This window comes from Strigops habroptila, chromosome 7 (assembly GCF_004027225.2).
Source record: "Strigops habroptila isolate Jane chromosome 7, bStrHab1.2.pri, whole genome shotgun sequence".
Classification (NCBI taxonomy): domain Eukaryota; kingdom Metazoa; phylum Chordata; class Aves; order Psittaciformes; family Psittacidae; genus Strigops; species Strigops habroptila.
The window spans coordinates 23,176,407-23,199,669 of NC_044283.2; the positions used below are offsets into that span (position 1 = coordinate 23,176,407).

Consider the following 23,263-nt stretch of genomic DNA (forward strand, 5'->3'; position numbering starts at 1 on the left):
TCTTGATGGATCTGCAAACAGTTGCTTACAATGTCAACAGCATTACAATGTCAAAAGCAACAGCAGGAACATGCTGGTATCCATCTAACAGGCAATATGAATACTGTGGGCATGGGAGTAGTGATCCAGCAGATACCGCTGCACCAAAAACTCATGTTCCCCAGTGACACTACCGCTCACCCAACACAATCCCACTGTACACTGAGAACTACCGGTAGCCAGCTACATTTTCCTCCCATCTGCAAGCTAGTCGAAGTTTCACCAAATTCTCAAATCCCAGTATTGGTTTAGGCCTCACAGTTCTCAGACATACATACAAAGTTCTAGATATAGCTAACTCATGACAAACACACAGATTTAGTCACACTGTATACAAATACAGACCAACTAGCAATTCTCTCAACCCCCAGGAGTGAGGTTTTGTACTCAGATTCCAGGAAAAGTGAGACAAATAGCCTTCAGACCAAGCCTTTTGTAAGCTCCTGATACTCCAACCCATCACAGAGACCCTTTGAATAGATAGTGCAGAGTTGGTAGCCTTCTATGCATTGTGTGACACACTAAATATTCCCCTGAGCTGAAGGTAAGATTTCTGGAATCTCCTATCATAGATGAATACACAAAAAGTACTATTCTAGAGTAACTGACCTCCAAGTAACTTTTTCAGTGACCTTCAAAAGAAAAGAAAAATCCTCATTGCAGATACAAGATTTAAAATTCTGTATTAGCATTTCTTTCTCTAATTATGTTACAGACAGTGTTAAGCAAATCCCAATGCCGTATTTTTCAAGTCTTTCTTAATGACTAACCCAGCTTTTCTGCTCCTCTGAAGCCTTGGCATGAACACCACAAAGGGGTAACATTTTTTGTTACTGTAATCCAAATGTTATTCTATTGTTCCCTTCACCTACAAAATCATGTCTTCCACTGTGACTGAAGCAAAGCAAGCAAGTAAAACCAGATTGTTTCATATTCCCAATCAACAGGCACAAACATCAATGTAAATACTTTTTTGAGCTTGTTCTCAATTTGTCTGCCCCCTCAGGAAATAAACAGTCTATTCCTGTATCAGTTCTACCCCCCTCATAATCTGCTAAAAACCCATTAAGAGTGTGCATATTGTAAAGCATCTATAGGACTCATTGATGATCACTACCCAGCATACTGCTTGGAAACTTTTACCTGAAATTATATTTTGTTCCCAATTTAATACACACCTTCAACAGGAAATGCTTTCCAGCATTTCAAATAACACACATGCATAACATCATCTCCACTAAACACACGTATTATACAATCATCTATCACTTTTGAGTTTAAGAAGTTCTTCATTTCTTCTAAGAGGAGAAATTAATTATATACAGAGTGAAAGAAAATATTTTGTAGTGGTCTGAAGCACACTAAATAAAGGGGGGGGTGGGGGGGGGAGTGGGGAATCTTTCGAAAAAAAACCCAAAAGCCATGTTTAGAAAGAAAAAAAGGCAGTTTAAAGGTGTCAAAAAAGATATCTCCAATGTAGTTAGCAGTGAAAAATTAGTATCCAAATCAAATCAGTCAATTTCATAAAAGGAATAGGCAATTTTTTTTTCTAAACCATGATTTAAAAATCCATTTTTGTATCACATATCAGAAGTGAAATACCTTAATCAAAGCAACTCACAAGTCTGCAAAAATTTCAGTAAGATTCAATCCTTAGGTACAGAAACAATGAACAGCCACTAGACATCACAGGACTATGCTGATTTTAAATAGAATCCTTCTAACACAACCTAGTCCAATGATGTGTCATTATTGTTAGAAGACATACAGGAAAGAGACATTTTTCATTAAAGGGTAAACAAGTGTATGGGGTTTTTGTTTTTCAAAAGGTCTTCAATGCCACATCTAATTCGTCTCTCAGCCTCCAGCATGCTGGCTTCCCATGACAAGACACTTTGTGACCACCATCAAAAAACCACTGCATATCTTAACCATGTTTTGCATGATCCTGCTCTGTTTTGCAGAATGCAGCAGAGTCACTCCTTCCATAAAGTAAGAAGTTCTGATGATATCTACCTGAAAGGTCATGAATATCAAGCCTTTCTAGAAAACAAGAGGATGAACAATACATGAAGATCTCAAGCACAACTTAAAATATTTAATAGTGTCTCATCCTAGTACTTCGCAATTGAAAATTAATTTGAATATTTGTTTTCAATTATTTCTGAATTTCTTCATGGCAACATGTGTATTACACAGACGCATTTTGTTCCAAACATGACCAAGGTATGTCACTCACCTTTTCATTATTGTAATAAGAAATGCTCTCTCCATCAAACTTAACCCAGCGCTTCTGAAACACACATTTGCTGTGAATGAAAAATTAATACAGTTAAAATTATAAACAAAACACTGACTTTTAAGAATTTCATTAGCACAAATTATAGAAAGGAAAAATCATGTTTAGCTTGCTGTGTTTGGGCCTAAACATTCTGAAAATTAAAATATATCTTATCCCTGTCCTATCTTTCCAAAAGGAGAATGGTGATTTCAAACATAATACAAATATGTAAATAACAAGAAGTGCAGTATTACTGGACTTCTTTTATAAATCAGTGTCTTCATGTTTTTAATTGATTCAGTTTCCATTCTTTCTATTTCTTCCCCATATGCTCTATATCACATCAGAAGTGATAGATCAAACTGTAATTGTGCTTGAAACTAACAAGAATGAGAACTGACTATTTTTATTGGCAGCAAAGGAATATTCTGAGCACAGAGCATACCTTTAAGTGTCACAAGCTCTGCAAGATAGTTTCCAAAAAGGAAAGTCAAGAACCTAAAATGACCATCTCATTGCCGTGTTTATGAGAAAGACGTCTCTCTTTACAGACTATGGTATCTCCAGTCATCGATATCTCCCGAACACTCTCTTCCCAGGCCAATGAATACACAGCCTGGGAATAGAGTGTTCCAAATCACACCAAATCACTCAACAAGCACAACATAAAATTTCATTTTCAATCTGTGTCATCAACTTGGCATCATCAATGAGAAGCTCATTTGACTAGTTCAGTTTGCCATTAACTCACACTCTATAAGGACCTCCTAAATAATTATTTTTAGGTGAACTTTAAGTAGTCTGTTATGCTCATTAAAAATGCTGACTGCCTATTATCTGTCATTTATAAAAGTTTCAATTCTAAAATCTATTAAACGATTAAACAAGACCCCACCCTAACACATCTCTTTCCCCAACATTATTTCCTTTCCTACTAAATGAGTGCTCTGCTTTAGGATTAGTAGACTGTGATAGTTTATCAAAACTTTAATCAAATAGCAGCTCTGGCTTGATTAACTTGCATTATATGACTACGATAAATCATCATTTTTCATAATGTGGAAAGGCCAATGTAAAATCTATTTTCCATTAAAACGTCAATAAACTTCAAGATGATGCAGGAAAGAAAAAGTGAACCTAAGTACCACATGTAATGTGAGTAAACTGAATGGCTTTAAAATTCATAGTGAGTTAACTAAAAAGAGAAGCTGTACTTTAAATGCACGATTTGTAGCAATTTAAGAAAACAGCATATATTCATTCCCCTGAGGGAACACTGAGTGCCAATGGTAAATGGGAGCTCTATAAAAAGAAGAGGGGTGGCGGGTAGAACAGAAAGAAAAATGCAGTTTGTAGGGACTGAAACAATATGACAGTGCTTTGAGGGATGAAAAAAAATATATTTTTTTTCCTCTCCCTTTGGTTGCTTTCTTTAAGTCTTCAGCTATTTGTGAAATGGCATTGTAAGAAAGAACAAAAAAAATATAGCATTCATTAAACCATGCTTAAGAAAAAGTCCTTGAAATTTAGCCAAGGAGTATCACTGCCTCAAGGATAATGGCTCTGCAACAGTTCTATTCCTAACAGTACAAATTTTGTGGTTACCTCATTATCTTTTTTCAAACAACACATTCTCACACAGTACTTTATTTAAAGCCTTCACACTTTGTTCTCAACTCAATTCCTTCAAATAGCACAAGATGAGTCAACTGGAATCAAGAACTATACTTTTTATTACTCTATGAGCTAAACTGCCAAAAGTATTGTCAAAAAAAAAAAAAAAAAAAAAAAAAGTCCTGCAAGTGAAATAAAACAAAAGTTAAAGCTAACTGCAGCTCTCTAAGAAGTCAATGTACATTAACAATCCGGGGGGGGGGGGGGGGGGGGAGGGAGGGAGGAAAAAAAAGATGTGCAAGTAAATATTACACTGGCAAAAAGTCTTTTGGCTCTATGTATAATTATTCTTTGATTCTTTAGCAAAAGTAAACAATGACAATCCATAAATGTGAATGAAACTTTTGAAACAATTACAAAAAAAAAAAAAAGTTTGAGCAGATTGAAATTCCATATTGTGAAATAGGTTTATTCAACCAGGTTTACTCCTTTTTATTCAGCTTCAGCAATGTATCACTGTATCCACACAAATCAAACCAAAACCAAAGAAATTAAAACTTGCTAAATCAGAACTCTTAAAAAGGAGTAATAATAACAACAATGGAAAAAAAAAAAAAAAAAAGGAAACTGCTGTACAATACAGCTTCTTCCAGCAGTCTCAAGCAAGATTTTATTTTCAACCAATTTACTTCATTAACTTCATCACTAAACTGAAAAACAATTAATTGCTGTACTAGTTGATGAATGGCAATGATTATTACAGCTGCAAGTAAGGAAAGGAAGGGCCAAGGAGTTTAATATCACCTTTCAGTGTAGCTAAACACAGTCCTAAGAACAAAGACTGACGAACTACTAAGGCTTGAGAAGTAAAGTAGATGTATTAGAGGACTAACAAGGACAACAGTTTTAATTTCTAGAGGCTAAGTGAAGATCTGAAATAGACTTAAAAACTAAGATTATGCCCCTTTCAATACAAAAAGGATCTCAGAAAAAAAGTTGTAAGAACAACTGGAGAACTGCAAAATACAATTTAAAGCAAAGAATAGTCTATTCAGTTAATTAAGGAAGAGGTTAGAAGTTCATCAGAGTTTACATTTATGAAAGGAAGATCTGATAATAGAGTGCTCTTTAGCATAAAACAGTCTAAGAAGGGCTGGAATTTAAAGTAGGTTAAAGTAAAATAATTAATAAAACTTTAAAAAGTGACAGAAATTAAACATGAGGGGGTTTTTTAACCTAAAAATGTTGCAAAGAGTCTATTCTCTCTCTATTGTGTTCCTCTCTCCTCTTCATTATTTGAAACCTTAAAGCAAGACTTGGGCTCAGATTCCTCCCATCAAACTTTAGGCATATCAATAAACTTCAACTTGACGACAACTCACCCTGGACACATTTCTAAACTCAAATCTCAACTCATATATACAATGCTGAAACCAACAGGATCTCCACTCATACCAATTATTAATTTATACATCCATGGCCAAATTGGTAAAGCAGTATTTCAAAATCACAGTTTGTTTTCACTTACCTTGTGGCCCACAGAAAATCAGCAAAAATGTATAGATTGGAAATATTGCTAGAAACTAATTCTGTATTTTCCACAACAGCTCATACATAGTGATTAACATTTTTAATAAAAATACTTTTTCTGAATGCACCTCATAAATAAATTTGAGACTAGGTAACATCATTCATTAACAATGTGAAGAGCCCTATGCTCTTGCAACGAAACAGTTCGCTTTCCTTTCCCACCACAAATAGTAAGCAGTGACCAAATTCAAACTTAACATCTCTCATGCAAACATATATCTCCACAATTACACAGTAATGACTGTAAATACCATACCCTTGAGGGGATAATTTATCCAGCCATCCTGCTTTAGCCTTCTTTACTGACGGTCCATAAAAACAAGCATACGGTGTTATTGGTTCACTTCCAAACGAAGTTTGATCTCCCTCAAATTGCTGAAAATGCATTTGTTCACTGACTGAGCAATCTAAATCTCCACTTCTTATCTTACTACATGATGTTGAGTGTGTTTTGGCTTTATTTTTCTTTTTCTTTGAAGGCAAAGAACATTGTTCCACACTAGAATATACAGATTCATTTTCGGATTCTTCTGGTGCTAATGATTTGTTTTCCTGAGACAGAGATTCATTTTTTGCAAATTCCTTTGTCTTCTCTTCCTGATTATTAAAGGAACTGGAAAGAAAAAGTGCATTTTACTCTTAATGTACTGCTACAATGCACAAATACATGAAATATTGATTAGAACAAATATTGGTAAGACATACTACAAATATGTTTATAATGTGCTTAGCCATTGTGATAACCACAGCCAAACTTTGCCTGCTATAGCATAGGGTAAAGGCTCAATAGAACAAAATAAATACAGTCGTAGTTTTGCCTTCAGAAGTAGAGATCATAGAACCAAAGATTGGTTCGGGTTGAAATAGACCTTAAGATCATATAGTTCCAACCCCCCTGCCGTGGGCAGATCTAGTTGTGACATCAATAAGTAACTCTTTCCTCTTTACATTTTTTAATTTCTCTGTAACTCTTGTATTATACCATAGATTCTTGTAAGAACAATGCTCTTCATTCGTTCCTAGATCAAATTTATTTTCACAAGCCAGGAATTCGTTTCCATGAAGTTCCTAGAAAAGAAATATATTGTAACCAACATTTGTACTGAAGTAGTTAAGTGATGTTTAAATTACTGTAGACATACATAAACAGACTAACTAGCAAAGCTCTGCCACATTTTTAAAAATATGCATTTGAAAGATCGTATTTTTAAACGTATTCTAAGATACGTTATTTTATATATTTCAATTTTAAATAATAATACTCACATAAAACATTTGAGCATAGTCCAAAATACCTAACACAAACAGATAAAGAAATTCAGTGTGTAGAAATAGCAGTGCTCTGATTTTTCTTGAGACACAACTGAGTATTATTTTTACTCAAAAATTTTCTAAGCTCATGCAAGTTGCATGCACACGTTGCATGCAGGTTAAGCATACCATTTATGATTTAACACTGCTAGCCTATTTATCATATCAATACTTCTCTGCATTAAATATACAGCCTTCACAGTACACTAAAGATAAAATAATGGTAAATTCAGATTCCTACAGTAACACTGAACACCGCCATATCAAATATATCTCACATTTTCCTGCCAAACTCTTCTTCCTAAAAGGTACATTTATTAATGTTTGTTTAGAAATCTTTATCACAAGCTGCTTGCAGTGTACAAAATGTCAAGGTTAACACTGTTCAAGAATATTACATTTCACACTTCCTAAACTTGATCTGACAATCATATTACATTACTAAGCTTTTCAATACCTGTCTTTCTTCCTTTAAAAAAACAAACTAAAATGAACATCTTGTGCTTTATAATGGAAGCATTTTAATTTGCTCATTTAAGCTTTGATGTGTATGTCAGTAAGGTGAACGGTGGCAGAAGAAACAGGATAAGCTTTCACAACCATTGCCATTTGTTTTCTGAGCAGCCGTAACTCATCTTGTACTTGAGGGCTACACCTTGGCAACGTGAAAAGGCAAGCTTAAAAAACGCACATAGCCCAAAGCTCGGTATATGTGCACTGCAGCAAAAATTGTGGAAATCACAGGCTACCACTAGGATAAACCTAGTGCTTTCTTCTGCCAACCAGCTCCATTATGAAAAACACCAAAACCAAACAGCAACTACTACTCACACCACACTACTATGTTCTATGTTGTAGCACCAAGGATTAGACAAAAATCAAAAAAAAAAACCAACAAAAGCACAGCCCTACACCTTGTAAACAAACTAAACATAAAACTCAAAAGCAACCTGTCCACTGCTTATCAAACGCTTAGATTGACTGGAATCTCACAAAAGGAGGGGAAATGGCAATGTCCCACTGCTACGCAACAGCCAAGAGGCTAACATCATCACCCAAGAAGCATCTTCAGAGTAAGGATGGTCAGTACGCTTTATCTTCATTTGCTTATCAGGATGCAACTGTAAACTATACCCATTGAAGCTATGTGGTAGTACCTCTTCCTCCCTCTCATGAATGATAACAGTTTGATGTGTGTCCATTCTGCAATCTTCAGCACTTGGGCAAGTGCATTCAGGGACACCTGAGAACTTCCAAGCAATAATCAAGAAATACATTTCTATTGCCAGTAGATTTTAAAAGTAGAAGTCCACAAACGAAGACAGGTTGTATGGACAGAGAGTTCTATTTGCTCACAAAGACATACATTTCACCCAAATTAAATCCCAAGCACTTCCATTCTGTTGTTTAAAGAATTACTCAGCAAGATGCTCAGACTCAGTAAGAGACAAAAGTCTCATCTCCCACCTCCTGCAATTCTCTGCAAATCTCTGTATTACACAAAGGTAGTTAGTAGCAGCATTTTCTCCTGCAGACACCTTTACAGAAAGAAGTATTTCTTAAAAGATAGGTATATATATTACACAGAAACTGTCTCTAAATATTTACTGTTCTTATGCATAGGAAGCACCTACCCTTAAGGAAGAAATCTGGTTTCTGGGATCTCTGACAGATGGAACTGCCTATTGCAGCCCTGTATAAAAATCCTCTGCTTTCCATCAGGAAGTAATTCAGATGTACTTGGGGGTTTAGGTTTTTCTAATAGGTAGTCTTGCTGATCACAACAGCAAGTTAGGAAAACTGAATACTAAAACACAGACTGCATAAAGAGTATCAGGACTAAGGCTACATTAAAAAAAGACTCAATGCCATTCAGGACAGGCATCTTCCTTAAGAGATACTACCTTAATCTTCTATCAAATCTAATGTCACACAGTACTCCTCAGGTTGATTCTTGAATCATAGTTTGGCAATACAATTTTATAACAGGTCCATAAATTCCTCCTTTCAAAATATTAAGGATTTTTGTTTTAAAGTGACAAGACTTGCAATCTGGCCAGCATTCCACAGTATCACAATGCTTAGGAGCTCACATAGTTTACTGACCTCCATATGCACGTTCAATTTAGTCTGACAGTCTACAGCAAGAAAAAAGCCAAGACTTCACTCTAGAGACCTGAACTCATTAGAAGTCAGTTTTTCTGTGAAGGAATTCTAATATACTCAGGTCTTCAGTTGGACACAATAATAAATCAACTCTAAGACATTTGGGTTTTTGGGTTTTTTTGGGTTTTTTTTTTTTTGTTTTTTTAAATAATTATAAAAAAATATGTTCCTTCTTCGGGGTGCCTTTTATAGAGGTCTCTGCTTCTAGTTGTCTTTCCTCCTGACCCAATCAAAGTTATATTTTCTTTATAATCTTAATTCCCTGTTCTCTCATGCTCACATACCTCCAGTCTGTAGTGACTCATTCCCTATTTCTACAGGCACTCCCTTTATAAAAGCCTAGGGAAGCCTTTCCTTTACACCAGTGAAAGAGGAAGAAGGGGTACGGGCTACTTATAAGCCCTTAGAACAAGCTTCAGTCAGTGTAACAATTTGCTGCACTTCCTTTTATATAGACAAACTATATTCTCATGTGAGGTTATCTTAAAATGAAGCAGCAATTACAAGCCCTAACATCTCAGATACTTTACAACGTTACCTAAACTTTCTTATTTGTTCCTAGGATACTTAACACCTGCTGAAAAAAATCTGAAAATGAAATGTACCTTAGGACCTTTGTTTTATGGTTTTTCTTTACAACCTTTGTCCGCAATTAAATTCTAATGGAACTAAGATTAACTATGAAGTTTCCAACAGGCATGTGATAACTATAACTCAAAAAAACATTCACTTACATGACAGTGATAAAATCCAAATCTTCAGTCAAGGAAACTATGTTATAATACACTGCATTAATTGTGATTCTACAACCAGCAGAAATAGCAACTTTATTTCAAGCAGTTAATCCAGTTTAACAGCATGGTATTTTTGCATATGGTGCCTTTGTAAGACAAAGAAAAACTGCTGACCACCTTCCTGGGTATGCTTTTTTATAACCCAACCATTTCAATGATATATACTGAAGTACATAATACTAAGCACTAACAAGAAGGCTAGGGATTTTTTTCTAGAAAAACTGCTTATGCCACTGAACTTATTACAAAGAACTTAAATTTGGAATTTTTAAAGAAAGACACTGGCACAGACGGACAACAATAACTGGCACAGACAAGACATTGTACACAAGGAAAGAAAACAAAAGCTCAAAACTCACTTTTGTGTGCAGATAACAAGAACTAGAAGGAGAAACAAGACACGAATTTATGCGTACCTCCTTAAAAAGCCAACAACAAAAAAAAAAAAAAAAGGGCACAACGTATTTCCAAAGAAAAGAAAGTACACATCAAAAATAGCTATCATTTCTATGCTTCTAAAACCACCCCTATCAGATGAAATTTGAACCGTTTATTTTCACTGACCAATTCTTAACAAATTAAAATTGGGGGAAAAAAATCCTACGCACCTGTTTGAGTAGCTTTCATTTTCATCAACAGTTTAAAAAGTGAAACATCAGAGTGAAGACCAGGACAGAAACTAAGACTAATTTACTATTTTCTCTAATTGTGGCTTGAGATTGGCTGGGACAATTATAAGCAATCATAGTATTAACAATTTCTGGTCTGCATCCTGCTGAGACAGAAGCAGGAGCCATTTACAGCATTTGGTGGATGCCCCACTAAGCTAATTTACCTCTCAGATCTCCACATGATTCAGAAGCCTGTGCACATGCCACCTGTGGCATTCACACCATTAGTTACTAACCCCAACAAAAATGTTCCCTACCAGGAATCCTGCAACAAAAATGACTTTCTGGGTACACAGCAAGTTTAGGCAATGTATGAAAAATGTCCTGAGAACTTTCATATAGAGAAATTTAAAGAGGGTATGGCCAAAAGTGACCATTACATCATCTAAACCAATATGTAAGCTGCTTCCATAGGATATACACAAGCCTGTGTAGAGATGCCCAGTCTTGATCTGCAACTGTCGGAAGAGAGAAAAACCACTTTTACCTTTAGTAGTCAATTCTAGTGGTTCGCCACAACCTCACTTAGGCACCAAGCATTACAATATACCACTGTACCTGAGAGGGTAAAAGGAAGACACCAAGGAAGTCTGCAATTGCCTGTAACTGACTGTTTCGCATTGATGAGGCAGCTCTTGGCATAGTTATCTGCCCTATGTTGTTTAAAAAAATTGAAAAAAGCACAACAAAAAAACCCACCCACCCCATCCCACCTTCCCTTCATAAAAAACCCCAAACAAAACAGCCAACACACACCACAGCTTCCTATCTTCCTATTAGTACTGAACAGCATGAAGTGTATTTCAAGATTACGGAAATTCACTAGTCCACAAATATTTATCCTATACATTTTTTGCGTATATCTAAAGACAGAGAAGGAACTGGGCAATATAAAACACATAACATGAAGATTAAAGTGAAGACAGACCATTTATATTCAGACTTCCCAACTTACTTTAGCACCTTTAGGGTTGTCACAAATAAAGGTTTCCCCATATGGAGAGATAACGGGTGGCTTTTCTTCTGTGAAAGTTTCTAAAAGCAAAAGAATAAATAGCAAGTCATACAGTGCAATGCTTTATTAAAGACATAATAAAATCAACCAGGGACACAGGTTTTTCTGCTTTGGATTTCTCTGTCCTTCACAAAAATTTTGAAGAACAAAAAACAATTTCCCATTTCTAAATGAACTCCAGATGCTTTCTTTCCTCTCAGACACTACCTACTAAAACATGACTACTATTACTATGTAATTTGGATATAACTTGCATACAGGCATTTTCTTCTTTCCTATCTTGCACCTAGTTAAAAAGACAAAAAACTTTTGTTGCATATACTTAGGAGCAATAGCTCAAGTGTTCTTTATTCTCACTTAAAGAAACCAAAACAAACAAAAACCCCTACAAAACCTCATTTGTGCACAAGCTTCATTTTGACACCAAGTATTTCCTTGAAATTAATACGCATAACTTCAAACAAGACATGCCTTTAAAATATGAAAGAACTTTTGTTTACAACTGACTGCACAAGACTTCTAAACTCTTCCAGTAAAATATTTAATACAATTTATTTCCTGATGTTTCCTGGAACTATGAGCACTAACTAACAAATTGGGCAGCGTTAGCCAGGAATACAACCCTTAATCTTTCAAGAACAAGCTAACTCTTAAAAAAAGTCTGGATCTAACCTTAGAAACTCAAAATACTGCAGTCTAAAAAAGGATATTAAAATAAATGAGGTTTAAAGATTGGATTTTCTAATTTTCATTTTATTAGTTCATAAAAAAAACTAAGCAAAAATGTAAAAGTGGTTATATGCTCTCCTATTACATTCATCACTTTTTTCAGACCTTCTACATGCCCAATAGTTCTTAAAATAAGCAAGTCAATACTAATTCTAGAAAACTTCTGGCCTGATGTTTCCTTATCCTCAATATTCAGATGTAAGTATCAGCATGCTTAACTCACTGTTTTGTGAAATTTGCCTCCCAGTGCAAGAAATATTTATAAGATCCACATTTCTTCTTTTCTGAAGGGAACTTGAACAAAACAAAGTACAAAATGAAAACATTAAGTTAAATTCCCCAGAAATGGAACAAAAACATCTCATGCAGTTAAACTATTAAAATTATACACAAATACATAAATAGTCAATTTTAAGTCTTGGGAAAATTTCTGATTTAATTTAAAAGTCATCCAACCATGTGTTCTCCTCCCTTTATGACACCAAATACTTCTCTGATCCTAGCACACATCCTCAGTTTGGGTGTTTTGTTTTGAATTGACCTTATGATACATTTAGATTGCTGGGAAGCATGGAGATCCCCTCCTCTGCCACCATCATTTACCTCCACACTGATTACTAATGATTACATTTAAAAAAGGATGTGATATGAAAGTGTAATTTAACATTAAGCTTAAAAGGAGCCTGCGAAAGGGAATAAAGACAAAACACACTCTCATCCAGTGGAAAAAAAAAAATTGCTAAAAAGTTTGACTTCCTAAGGTACTCCATCCTTCAAAGCTAAATATATATTACTAAAAATATCAATATTCCTAATTTTTGTTTTCCCACTTAACATATGGAGAAATTTTATTCTTTTAAATTTAATTATATTCAAATCTTTAGAAATACTGGCCCATGAAGTCCACATTGAATTACCCCGTATTACTAGCTGATGTTTCTCAATGACAGAAGGCATACATTTCTACTATTTCATATCACTTCTAATCCATGCCTCAATCTGCTCCAAACAAATTATTCCATTCAAGACAGAAGCCACACTTTGTAAAGTTACTTGATATCACAAAAGTTATCTAAGTTATATCAATTAAGTTCTTCAATGATATTTTGTAAAGTCATGGATTTATAAAACAGAGAGTGAGTTCGGCCAGTGAAGGTGGGTCATGACCTAGCACCCATATGCAACTATTTACTCTCCAGAGTTATAATTACAAAAAATAGATAACAAATACTTCAAGTCTGTTCCTCCATATATTTTACTAAAACTGATGCAGTTACATCTTTTTAAGATACATTAGCAAACTAACTTCATGCATTTGTACTAACCTAATTTTAAAGAACCTGGTACATTGACCAAAAAAAGACAAAAAACCACCAAAACAGAACAAAACCAAACCAACCACACACCAAACTTTTTCAACACAGACCAGATTTTTTCTGCTTAGTTTGGGAGTTTTAAGGGGATTCACAGCATTAAAATAAAGCAGAGGTATAGATATGCATCTTTGACTCAAAGAGCTTTTAAAATTATAGTTTTCATTCTTATGTAAACCAGTGAGTCACTGGCTGTTTTAGGGTGGATGGATTTAGAAGCAAGTAATGGCAATAGCAACTGAAGATAAATTCACCAGGAAATGAAAAATAATTATCAGCTTACAAAGACCTGCATTTTGGTTTAATTCATGTATTTTTCAGGGCTTGTGTACTCTTTTCTGATTATGTACTTACATGTATGCATACATGGCAAGAAAACCTACTAATGAGCAAACTACAGTCTTTTTTTTCCCCCGTAATCAAAAATAAGACAATTCTGTGATTTTTGGAAAACAAAGTTCTAACTTATGTCAAGTAAAGACTACTTCAAGATCTAAAAAAAAAGAAGCAAGTTTACTATTAATATCTGCTGGAAAGATTATAACAGACAACACACAGTGAAAGCTACAAAATCATAGCAATTTGTCAATGCTCAACAGAACAGTTAGCTATTGTACAAACTGTATATCTGAATTAAAAGACAGAAACTGAAGACTTCTTTGGCGGCAAATAAGAGCGGAAGATCTACATCAACCTATGACTTCCCTTAACCACTTCCAAAACCTAATACCTCTTCAGGTTAACGATCTTCTTTATTTTGCTCTTTAAAGTAAGGTTAGCACAATCGCAAAGTGCACCAATTTCACAAAGATATAATAACAGTTTCAATCAAATTATCACTTTATTACAACTGTGGAGATTAAGACTCACCATTTTCACATAATAAGAGGCTGCATACGCTTCACCACCACCTTTTCCTTATGCATAAACAGGATGAAAGAGTGTGATGAGGCAGCGAATGGTCATACTAAAGGCTGAGAGACTGGAAAGGTGAGAGCTTTGCACTGGGCTGAGCTGTTTTATTCAATACACTCCTGTCACCTCCCAAATAAAGCAAGGGCAGTGCAGGCAAGGGCAGAGAGGCCAGTGCAAGGAGGTAGTCTTTACAGGCATTCATCTGCTGAGTGTTTAAAATGAATGAAGCTTTTGTTTTCGAACTCATTCAAAACATGTTTTCCTTTCCATGTATCTGAAAGCCTAACCCTCTCACAATGCAAACGTGTCAAAAGCACTATAGCATGTTGTGTTAGAGCTTTGGGGTTCATAGACATCTCGCAGAGGTAAATGAATGGTGATCCTTGATCACAGGAAAAGAGAGGGAACAGCTTCCCTCTCCTAAAATATTTTCTTTGTGTGACAGAACACAGAGCAGAGACACACAGCAGCACCAGCTTGGGCACCCCATTAGCAACCTTAACCACTTCCGTGTTAAGAAATGGAGTCTAAGTTTCAACCCTAGGATCTGCCAGCTGCAGGAAACAAATAGTGCCTGGTCAGACCAAGCATTATCCGTTTTATTTATATTTCTCCCCAAATGCAGCCTGTTTTCCAGAATTATTTTTGGTCTATTTCTTCTTATTTCTCTTAATAAAGAATGAGAGCAATCCCACTACAACTAACAAAGTCGGGGGATATGAAAAATTTAAAGTTAGAGTTCATCAGCCTGAAATTTTATCTGTGTAGTATTCTGTATAATGAACAGGTCTACCATGTTATAAATCTGCTTTTTCTTTCTTTGAACGGACTGCTGCTCTGAATTATGCAACAGTTGTTATTCACCTAAGAATGACTGCTAATGACATGAGCCAAAGCATCCAAAGCCTCTAAAACTATCTCTATGCTTATTATCTTTAATCTTTCACTAAAGGGAAAGCTTCATCCACTGCATTACTTTCATTATTTTGTCTTATAAAAGCCTCAGTTTTTCACTCATGTCAGTATGGAAGAAGTCACTTAGACCAAAAGTATCAAGAGAGACGATGAAACTTTCAATCATGCACTGCGTTTAACCCTTTGTTCTGTTCCACAACATGACTCGGGAACAACATTAAAAATTTTAGACTTAAATACACTTACCAGCCGACAGCATGGTTTGTTACAGGCAAAAGGCAGGAGCGCAAGTGAGGCACAGGGAAGGAGATAAAATTGCAAGGGAGGCATGCACATTATTAGTAATAAAAAGGGACATGGTCACAGCACTAAAGGGCACAAGGAGACCCACTGCATGAACTTTTTGTGCTAGAAGGCACATAGAAGATGAGAAAAGCATTTCATTGCATGAAAATTTAATTACTAATATCCATGAATGACTAGAAGGAAATGTTGATTTTCTCAGAAAATCTGAGCAGGATTTCCCTGCCTCTATGGAAAAGCCTTCAAACAATGTAGTAAGGATGAAGCCAGCACCTACCAACAAAAGTCAGTTGAGTCTATCTGTAAGTCACACACAATCTCTCCTGAGGTTAAAGCTGTCATTATAAAGTTCTGTATTAATTCTTTGTCTCTTAAAAAATTTATAACCAGGTAGGTTATAAACAATGATTCTGTGAAGTTTAAGTTCTCTTTTGAAGTTCTGGTTTATCCCTGATCTTTGCCAGACAGACTGCTACTTGTCCTCCAGGATTTCCATATTGTTATAACTGGAGCATAAAGGCGAAGAAAATAAGCTGGAGCTCACAAATCAAAATGGTGGGTAATGAAGTCAGTGACCCAGTCACATATCAATCACTATTAGACTGGGATTTGGAGAATTTACTTGAATGGTGGGAAGATTACAAATTCAGCATATTCTCTCTATTGGATGATCGTTTCTCAAAAGACATTAAGAGTACTCTTAGTAGCTAGTTATCGTTATCTTTTAGGATGAGATTCCCATTTCAGCTCAGCAGGAATACCTTTATTATATGAAGTAGGGATAATGACTCTACAAAAGTTAACTTAAAGCTACTCCTCACTGAAAGATGTTTATATTTAAGTTTCACTAAGCACAAAATTTGCCTGTATAGAAGGCACTGATTAGACATCTTTTTAGAGCATGCAAAAATCTCTTGTTAAAAAAAAAAAAAAAAAAAAAAAAAAAAAAAATCTTTGCTTCTCCATTTCTTCAATCAAACAATTGTGTTACAACATATACTACTGACTTCTTCCAATAATCTAAAAGGAGCTTATAAATGCTGGGGAAACTGCATTTAAGGCATGTATAAACTTGCTAATAATGTTTCTAACTGCCAAGATATGCAGATGAAGAAGACAAGCTAAATACAAAACATTCTCAGACATGTCCCTTCCAGGCATAACTAGTGGTTTAAAAAAAAAAAAAAAAAAAAAAGGGAGAAAAAAGGAAAAAAAAAATTTACTAAAAAAAGTGCAACCTGATGATTTGGATATGTCTACACTGACGAAACTTTGCATATGCCTTTGCAAGAATTCTTTTTTTTTCTCCATTTAAGACACTTAACCAGCATAATGAATATAGTTAATAGAATGATCATAGTTAATCTGTGAAAAGATACTCTTTGTTTACATAGCCTATAATATTGTGATCAACAACATTCAGTGTCAGTTATTTTTAACATTCAAACAGTATTTTTTATTAAGATAGGCCTGGAGTTAAATTCTAATATCAGACATCTTCCTCTACATTCCACCATATTTTTGCGAGACAAGCTACAAGAATTAATGTTTATTCAAGACAGTAAGAGCTACTAGTTTAGAAATTAATAAGAACCATTTCAAGGAAAGCCTTTGCTTTAGACCACAGTATAACATAATTTCCTCCTCCACAAAATTACCTATTTAAAGCAAAAAAACCAAACAAACAAACAATCATATTTACATATAAATTTTATGTGCGTTAAGGCTAAGACTGAAGGTTTTCATGCAGTCATCCTGCTACGCCAATGTGTGCAATCATACCAGATACATCCTGCTTTGTTTAGGGGATGGCTATACCATACAATACACAAAGCAGACACTAATTTTCTAAATTTTTCACCACTTTTTATATAAAACTACATTAATATGTGGTGTGTAAAACTTGCTAGATCTTTCCTGTAAGTTACATAAATGAAATAACTATATTTTCCAAGAACAGTATCTCTTGAAAGGTACAACCTTAAAAATTACAAAGATACAACCTGAGCACTTGTGTTTCACCATAATTGTTGTCTCATCATAAAAATAGATTTTTACACTTAAGGGTGAAGTTTAGCCTTCCTGAAATAACCATTTTTTCACCATTTTCCTGTGATGAATCACAATTTCATCAGAAATCCTGTAACTAAGGTCTAATATTATTAGCAATGTTTTGGTTTGGAACAGATTCAACAGCTTTTTCTGTTATTTTTCAATCTTTGTTCTGTAACACTTGCATATTTCCATTCTTCCTTAATAGCATGAAGTTTAAAAAATGCTTGATATAGATAATCCTTTTTAGCAGGGATTATATCTAAAGTGATAAAGATTTCTTTCTTCGAAAATAAGAAGACGCAAAGATAAGGAAATGCTCTTCTAAAATTTCCCTTTATACTCTCATTTCTGCTTTTAACTTGCATTGAAACTTAATTCTCCTTCATTTAATTTTGCAACAGTCAGTGTATCTACAACACATATTTAAAAAAAAATAAAAAAAAAAAATCACAAAACAAAAAAGACAAAAAACCTGCAAAAAAACCCCCAAACAATCATTTCTACAATGACAGTGATTCTTCATTAGAAAGAAACCGCAGTTACCTCGAAGCTTGAATTTTACTTGATTCGGGAATTTCTGGTACAGGTCTATGCCTTAATATAAAAGAGCGGCTTGCTCTTGGAAATACTTTCATGCAGTTTTTTGTGTAAGAATCATATAAGTCATTGTCTTTCATTTCTCCTTTAAACTTATAGAATGGAGAATTTGGTTTACTATCAGATATACCACCCTCCTCTGAAAACATCGAATGTTTGTTTTCATCGTATTTTGTCTCACATGAATGAGCAAACGAAGAAGGAGGATCATGAATTGCCAAACAGCCAGCCAAGTGTTCACCAGCTTGGTATGCAGAAGATTCTTCCAGTGATGTATTTGGCTGAGTATTTGTCTTAATACTTCCAGCTTGATTGACAGCTTTTAGTATGCTGTCTGAATTCTGGTATAAACTAGGAAAATCCAAATTTTTAAAGCTATCATTGTTTGATATGTTTTGCTCTGCAAGTTCAAACTTTTCTTTATCATTGTAAGGTTTATTAAGTTGTTCTGACGATGTTGCAGGAATCAAGCTAGTCCCCTCTACGCTTGAACTACTTATTGGAGACTCCTGATCTAAGGATGAATACTGCTTCTCTTCTAAAACTTTCAGGTCTTTGAATTTTAGATTTTCACACAAAAGATCATTTTCTTGCATTCTTGAAAGAGCAGCATCTAACTGCTTAAGTATCCTTCTGCGGTGACCTGTAGGCAACACTCCCATTTGCTGAAGTACACTGTTATTTATTCCCACACAATCTGTCACAATATTATAGCCATGTTCTTTAAAGTTAGGAAGATACTGCCCCAAGTTAATGTTGATCAAGAACTCTTCAACATCAGTGCCACTGCATGTGGATGACATGATGGCAGCTTCATTCCGAATATTGCCCCAGACCGTCATGTAGAAATAGTCAGGATGTGCACATATTCACTAGCAACAAAGCTCTCTAAATATGGTGTCAGCCAGCCAATGGAAAACACCAGTTTCTTCAAGATACTTCTTCAGGTTTCTTCAGTCCAAGCTGATTTTTTTTTTTTTTTAAGACTGCAAACCTATGGAAAAGAAAAAGGGCATTAAAAAAAATTCCCATCTGAATTCATGTTAATCTTGGGTTAAATTCTGAAGGCCTCCTGTCATTTGTACAGTTATATTTTTAAATTGCTTATATATGAAAATTTCAAGGAGGGTAAACAGCATAACCTTTCCATCCTTTTATCTTGGCCTGTATAAAGAGAATAGACATGTCAAAGTCTTAACTCAGCACGTCATACAGTCTTAAAACATATAATCCTAGCAGATGAACAGTTAAGAAATGAACCACTTACCTACACACATATTCTTATTACATGGTACTTGGATAGAAGGAGGAGAAACAGTGATCCAAGACCAGCTCTGGAACTCAAAGCTTTCCTACTCCCACGCTAGCACCAATTAACTACCAGATAGGGCTTTAACTCCCTTATCTTCCGAGCCTTAAACTCTTTTAGCAGAGAAACACATTTCCAAAGGGGAAAAGAAAAAGTAACTGGCTAGAGCATTCTATGTGAACTGTGGGTTCAAACCCACTTCAACCGAGAATCAAACTGAAAAAGTATCACAACCAATAGTTTGCAAAGGTAGAATCACTTCTGAGCATGGTGGGGGATGGGGAGAGGAGTGCCTTAGTTGTTTAAGTAACTGGACGAAAAGCTATGGTTGTGATCAAAATACATCCTGAAGATCAGGCCCTTCAAAGAACTGTCATGAGAGAAAACAGGAAACAGGTAACTACTAGCTTTTCAACTCTGTCAAGGAAGCAGTTTTCCCTTAAGCATAAACAGTAGCAGAGCCATAACCCCATAGGCAAGTTCTGGCCCCCACACTAGGGACATTTGGTATCTTAAGTGCCCATGACAGTTTTTCCTCAGTATTTTCCAACTCAGCTCTTAACACTATTCAGATTCCACCTACTTGAATTTTCTCTTTCTGAGCCATATCCAAATTCATGATTTGCAAAATCCAAAGCAGATTCATGATTTGCAAAATCCAAAGCAGATAGAGAAGCTACTATTCTGAAGGTGTCTGAGACGACCTGAAATCACATCTTTTTAAAGAAGGTTTAAGATCAGCAGCAGTCAACAAGTTTCTTCACCTCCCTCTTCCTGTATAAAGAGCAATTTGGCCTTAGGGAAACCTGCTGACTGTAGCAGCTGTCCTGGCATGCAGGTACTAGCCTTAAGCAGCCTGGAAAAGAAACAACAGCTTCAGTAGAACAGAGTAAGACTTAAGTAGCAATTAGAAAGAAAAGAAATCATTTGCCCAGAATATGTTCATGGTAGTAGGCACTGGTATCTTATTCTCCGAAATATTTCCTGACAAAAAGGGCACTACTTATGATCTAGAACTGAAGCTCAAAAGATTGCCTACTTTTGTACCATATCAATTCCTCCAATAAAGAATAAAACTTTTTCCTGTAAGATTTCCCCAACATCTTTTGAACTAAGTTTTTATTCAGAAAATAAATGATTAAATAACTAACTCAATCACTAGAAGTCTTTTCCTGCAAAATTTTGTAAATATCTTTATTACTCCCACACTTTCAAAAAAAAAAAAAAAACCACAAACCACAAAACAGGGAAAAAACAAAACTCTTTATACTTAAACCATATACATATATATATGTGTATGTGACATAACGAAGAAAAAGATTAACAAACCCATATTTTTCTGGAAGACGTAAAAATCAACACAGCACATTTACTATATATGTTACGTTACTTAAAGTAAGCCTTTGGATTAACTTCATTTTGGGGCAATATTCTTATCAGCTTTGATCACTGTCCACAAGTCTCAGAATTAACTTATTATCCTGAATATGAAATTCATACAATTAAAACTTTTTAGACAGACAACTCTTTCGGCCAATCAGATATAACCTTTCAAGTTACATGTTTTATAGGGAGTTAACCCTCATTAAAAGATCTCCAACTCATTTAAATACAAAAAGCCTTAGATTGAGCTAAACTGATTAACAATCAGCTTCTAGATTTAAGTTTGTCCTTTCCCAACCTGTGCACTTATCTAAAGACTCACCATTCCTTTAAAAATTTCAGACATCAGCATTCCCTCAAGCTTTTCACGTGAGCCTTTAGCCATAAAATTCAACTATATGACCTCTACCCACCTCTAAACCCTGAAAAATACAGCTATAAATACATGGTCTTTTAAGAAGCTGAATATATATTCTGAATACAGAATGAGAAATAATTAGTACAGAAATTACTCAAGTGGTCAAAAAGTATCAGGCAGGCACTGTTTGTGCTAGAGAACAGTCTTTCATGTATCCATTAATAAAAAACAAACAAACAAAAAAAAAAACCAAAAAACACCCCACCACACACACAACACCCCCCCCCATGTTCAAGTATATAAAACCCCTACAACGTACCCCTTAGCTATCAGTATAAGTACTTTAGAGTCGCAATTGGTTATCTCAGCCATTCCCACCCTTCTTGGCAGCTCTGGGTTTCATAGTGGTTTTGGGGTATTTTTCCCCCCCAGGATGTTACATTTTCAGACAGTATCATTTTCTCAATCCCTCCACCTTCAGCAGTAACAAAAGAGACACTTAGGAAAATAGCTTTTAGTCATATTTTACAAATAAATAGATATTTTCGTATAAACATATATATTTATACACACACACTTTTCATTATCTAAGTACTGGTTTTTCTACATGCAATAGCTTTGCCCACACCTTATTTTGGAACCCCTCCAATGCTGTTACTTCAGGAACTCAAACAGCCATGTATTATCAGCTATTCGGATCCTAACCCGTCGTCCTAGATCATGTTTCTCACAGTTATTTTCAATCATCTATCTCAGCTATTTGGACCCTAACCCATCTATATAACGATGCAGAGGATTACCTAGCACAGAACAAACTTTGCTTCCAAATTTGCAAGAACCATTAGTTTTTGTAGTGTATTTTATAAAAGAAACGTAGCAGACTGCAAAAGGAAGAAACTGCTTGCTGAGAAGACATTTTGACTGCAAAATGGCAGCACTGCTAGAAGCTGAAGCCCAAGCCATTTTCTGTTTCTGTAGTACCCTACGGCAGAAGCTATCAATGCATCTATCAAGATTTATAAAGATGTGCTATAGATCTGGCCTAGCTACACAGCCAGTTAGATACCAGCAAGTTCAGAGTCACACATATTTTGTGGATCTGAGCAAAGGGTTATACTGATGCCTGTTTTGCTTTGACTACTCAGGAGAAGATTCAAGTAACAAACAGCTAAACAAATCCACATGCACTGGTGAATGTTTGTATCTCAGACTACAAGATAAACATTGACTCATTTCTTACAATGTTTTATCCTTACTAAAGGCTTAAAGTCAAGAAGTATATGGAAAAGCTGAACTCAAGGACCACCTTATCCAATATATATGCATCTATTTTAATGTATTTAAGTTATTTTTTAAATTTATATTAATCTCCACCATGGCTATAATTGCAGAGTAAGTCATAACAAAACCTAAAGAATGTTTGAACAGCATTAGATATGTAGTGCATATGTATGCTATATACATATTTATATGCTTATATTCACTTTCACACCCATATTTGTACCACTGCAAGTTCAAGTAAACAACAGTCTTCAACACTGGTGAACATGGTACATCCTGCAAACCAAAACTTTTTCTCTCAGCAGCAAGCAAGAATAGATTCTTCCTACAGTACCTGATAGAAATAAGTATCAAAAAAGAGAAGGGGAAAAAAAAATTAAAAAATAAAAAAAAAATTTGGTCTTCATAGATTGATTTGCGTTGGAAGGGACCTTAAGGATCATACAGTTCCAACCTTCCACTAGACCAGGTTGCTCAAAGCCCCATCCAACCTGGCCTTGAACATTTTCAGGGTTAGGGCATCCAAAACTTCTTTTGGCAACTTGTTCCAGTCTCACCACCCTA

The 23,263-nt window shown here is 35.2% G+C and overlaps 1 protein-coding gene across 3 annotated transcripts in view; it reads right to left on the reverse strand.

The window, feature by feature from the left end:
- Positions 1 to 19,362, reverse strand: part of ARAP2 (ArfGAP with RhoGAP domain, ankyrin repeat and PH domain 2) — a 116,862-nt gene extending 97,500 nt beyond the window's left edge. For 2 of the 3 annotated variants that reach the window (XM_030492573.1, XM_030492575.1), the window contains exons 1-8: positions 18,315 to 19,362; positions 12,434 to 12,504; positions 11,422 to 11,501; positions 10,155 to 10,176; positions 6,791 to 6,819; positions 6,507 to 6,592; positions 5,781 to 6,137; positions 2,279 to 2,348 (exon numbers count right to left, since the gene is read on the reverse strand). In XM_030492573.1, the coding sequence (XP_030348433.1) occupies positions 2,279 to 2,348; positions 5,781 to 6,137; positions 6,507 to 6,592; positions 6,791 to 6,819; positions 10,155 to 10,176; positions 11,422 to 11,501; positions 12,434 to 12,504; positions 18,315 to 19,210 (1,611 nt within the window). In that variant the 5' untranslated portion in view covers positions 19,211 to 19,362. The remainder of the gene's footprint in view (positions 1 to 2,278; positions 2,349 to 5,780; positions 6,138 to 6,506; positions 6,593 to 6,790; positions 6,820 to 10,154; positions 10,177 to 11,421; positions 11,502 to 12,433; positions 12,505 to 18,314) is intronic. The other variant, XM_030492574.1, reaches the window with a different exon arrangement.
- Between the last annotated feature and the right edge of the window lie 3,901 nt (positions 19,363 to 23,263).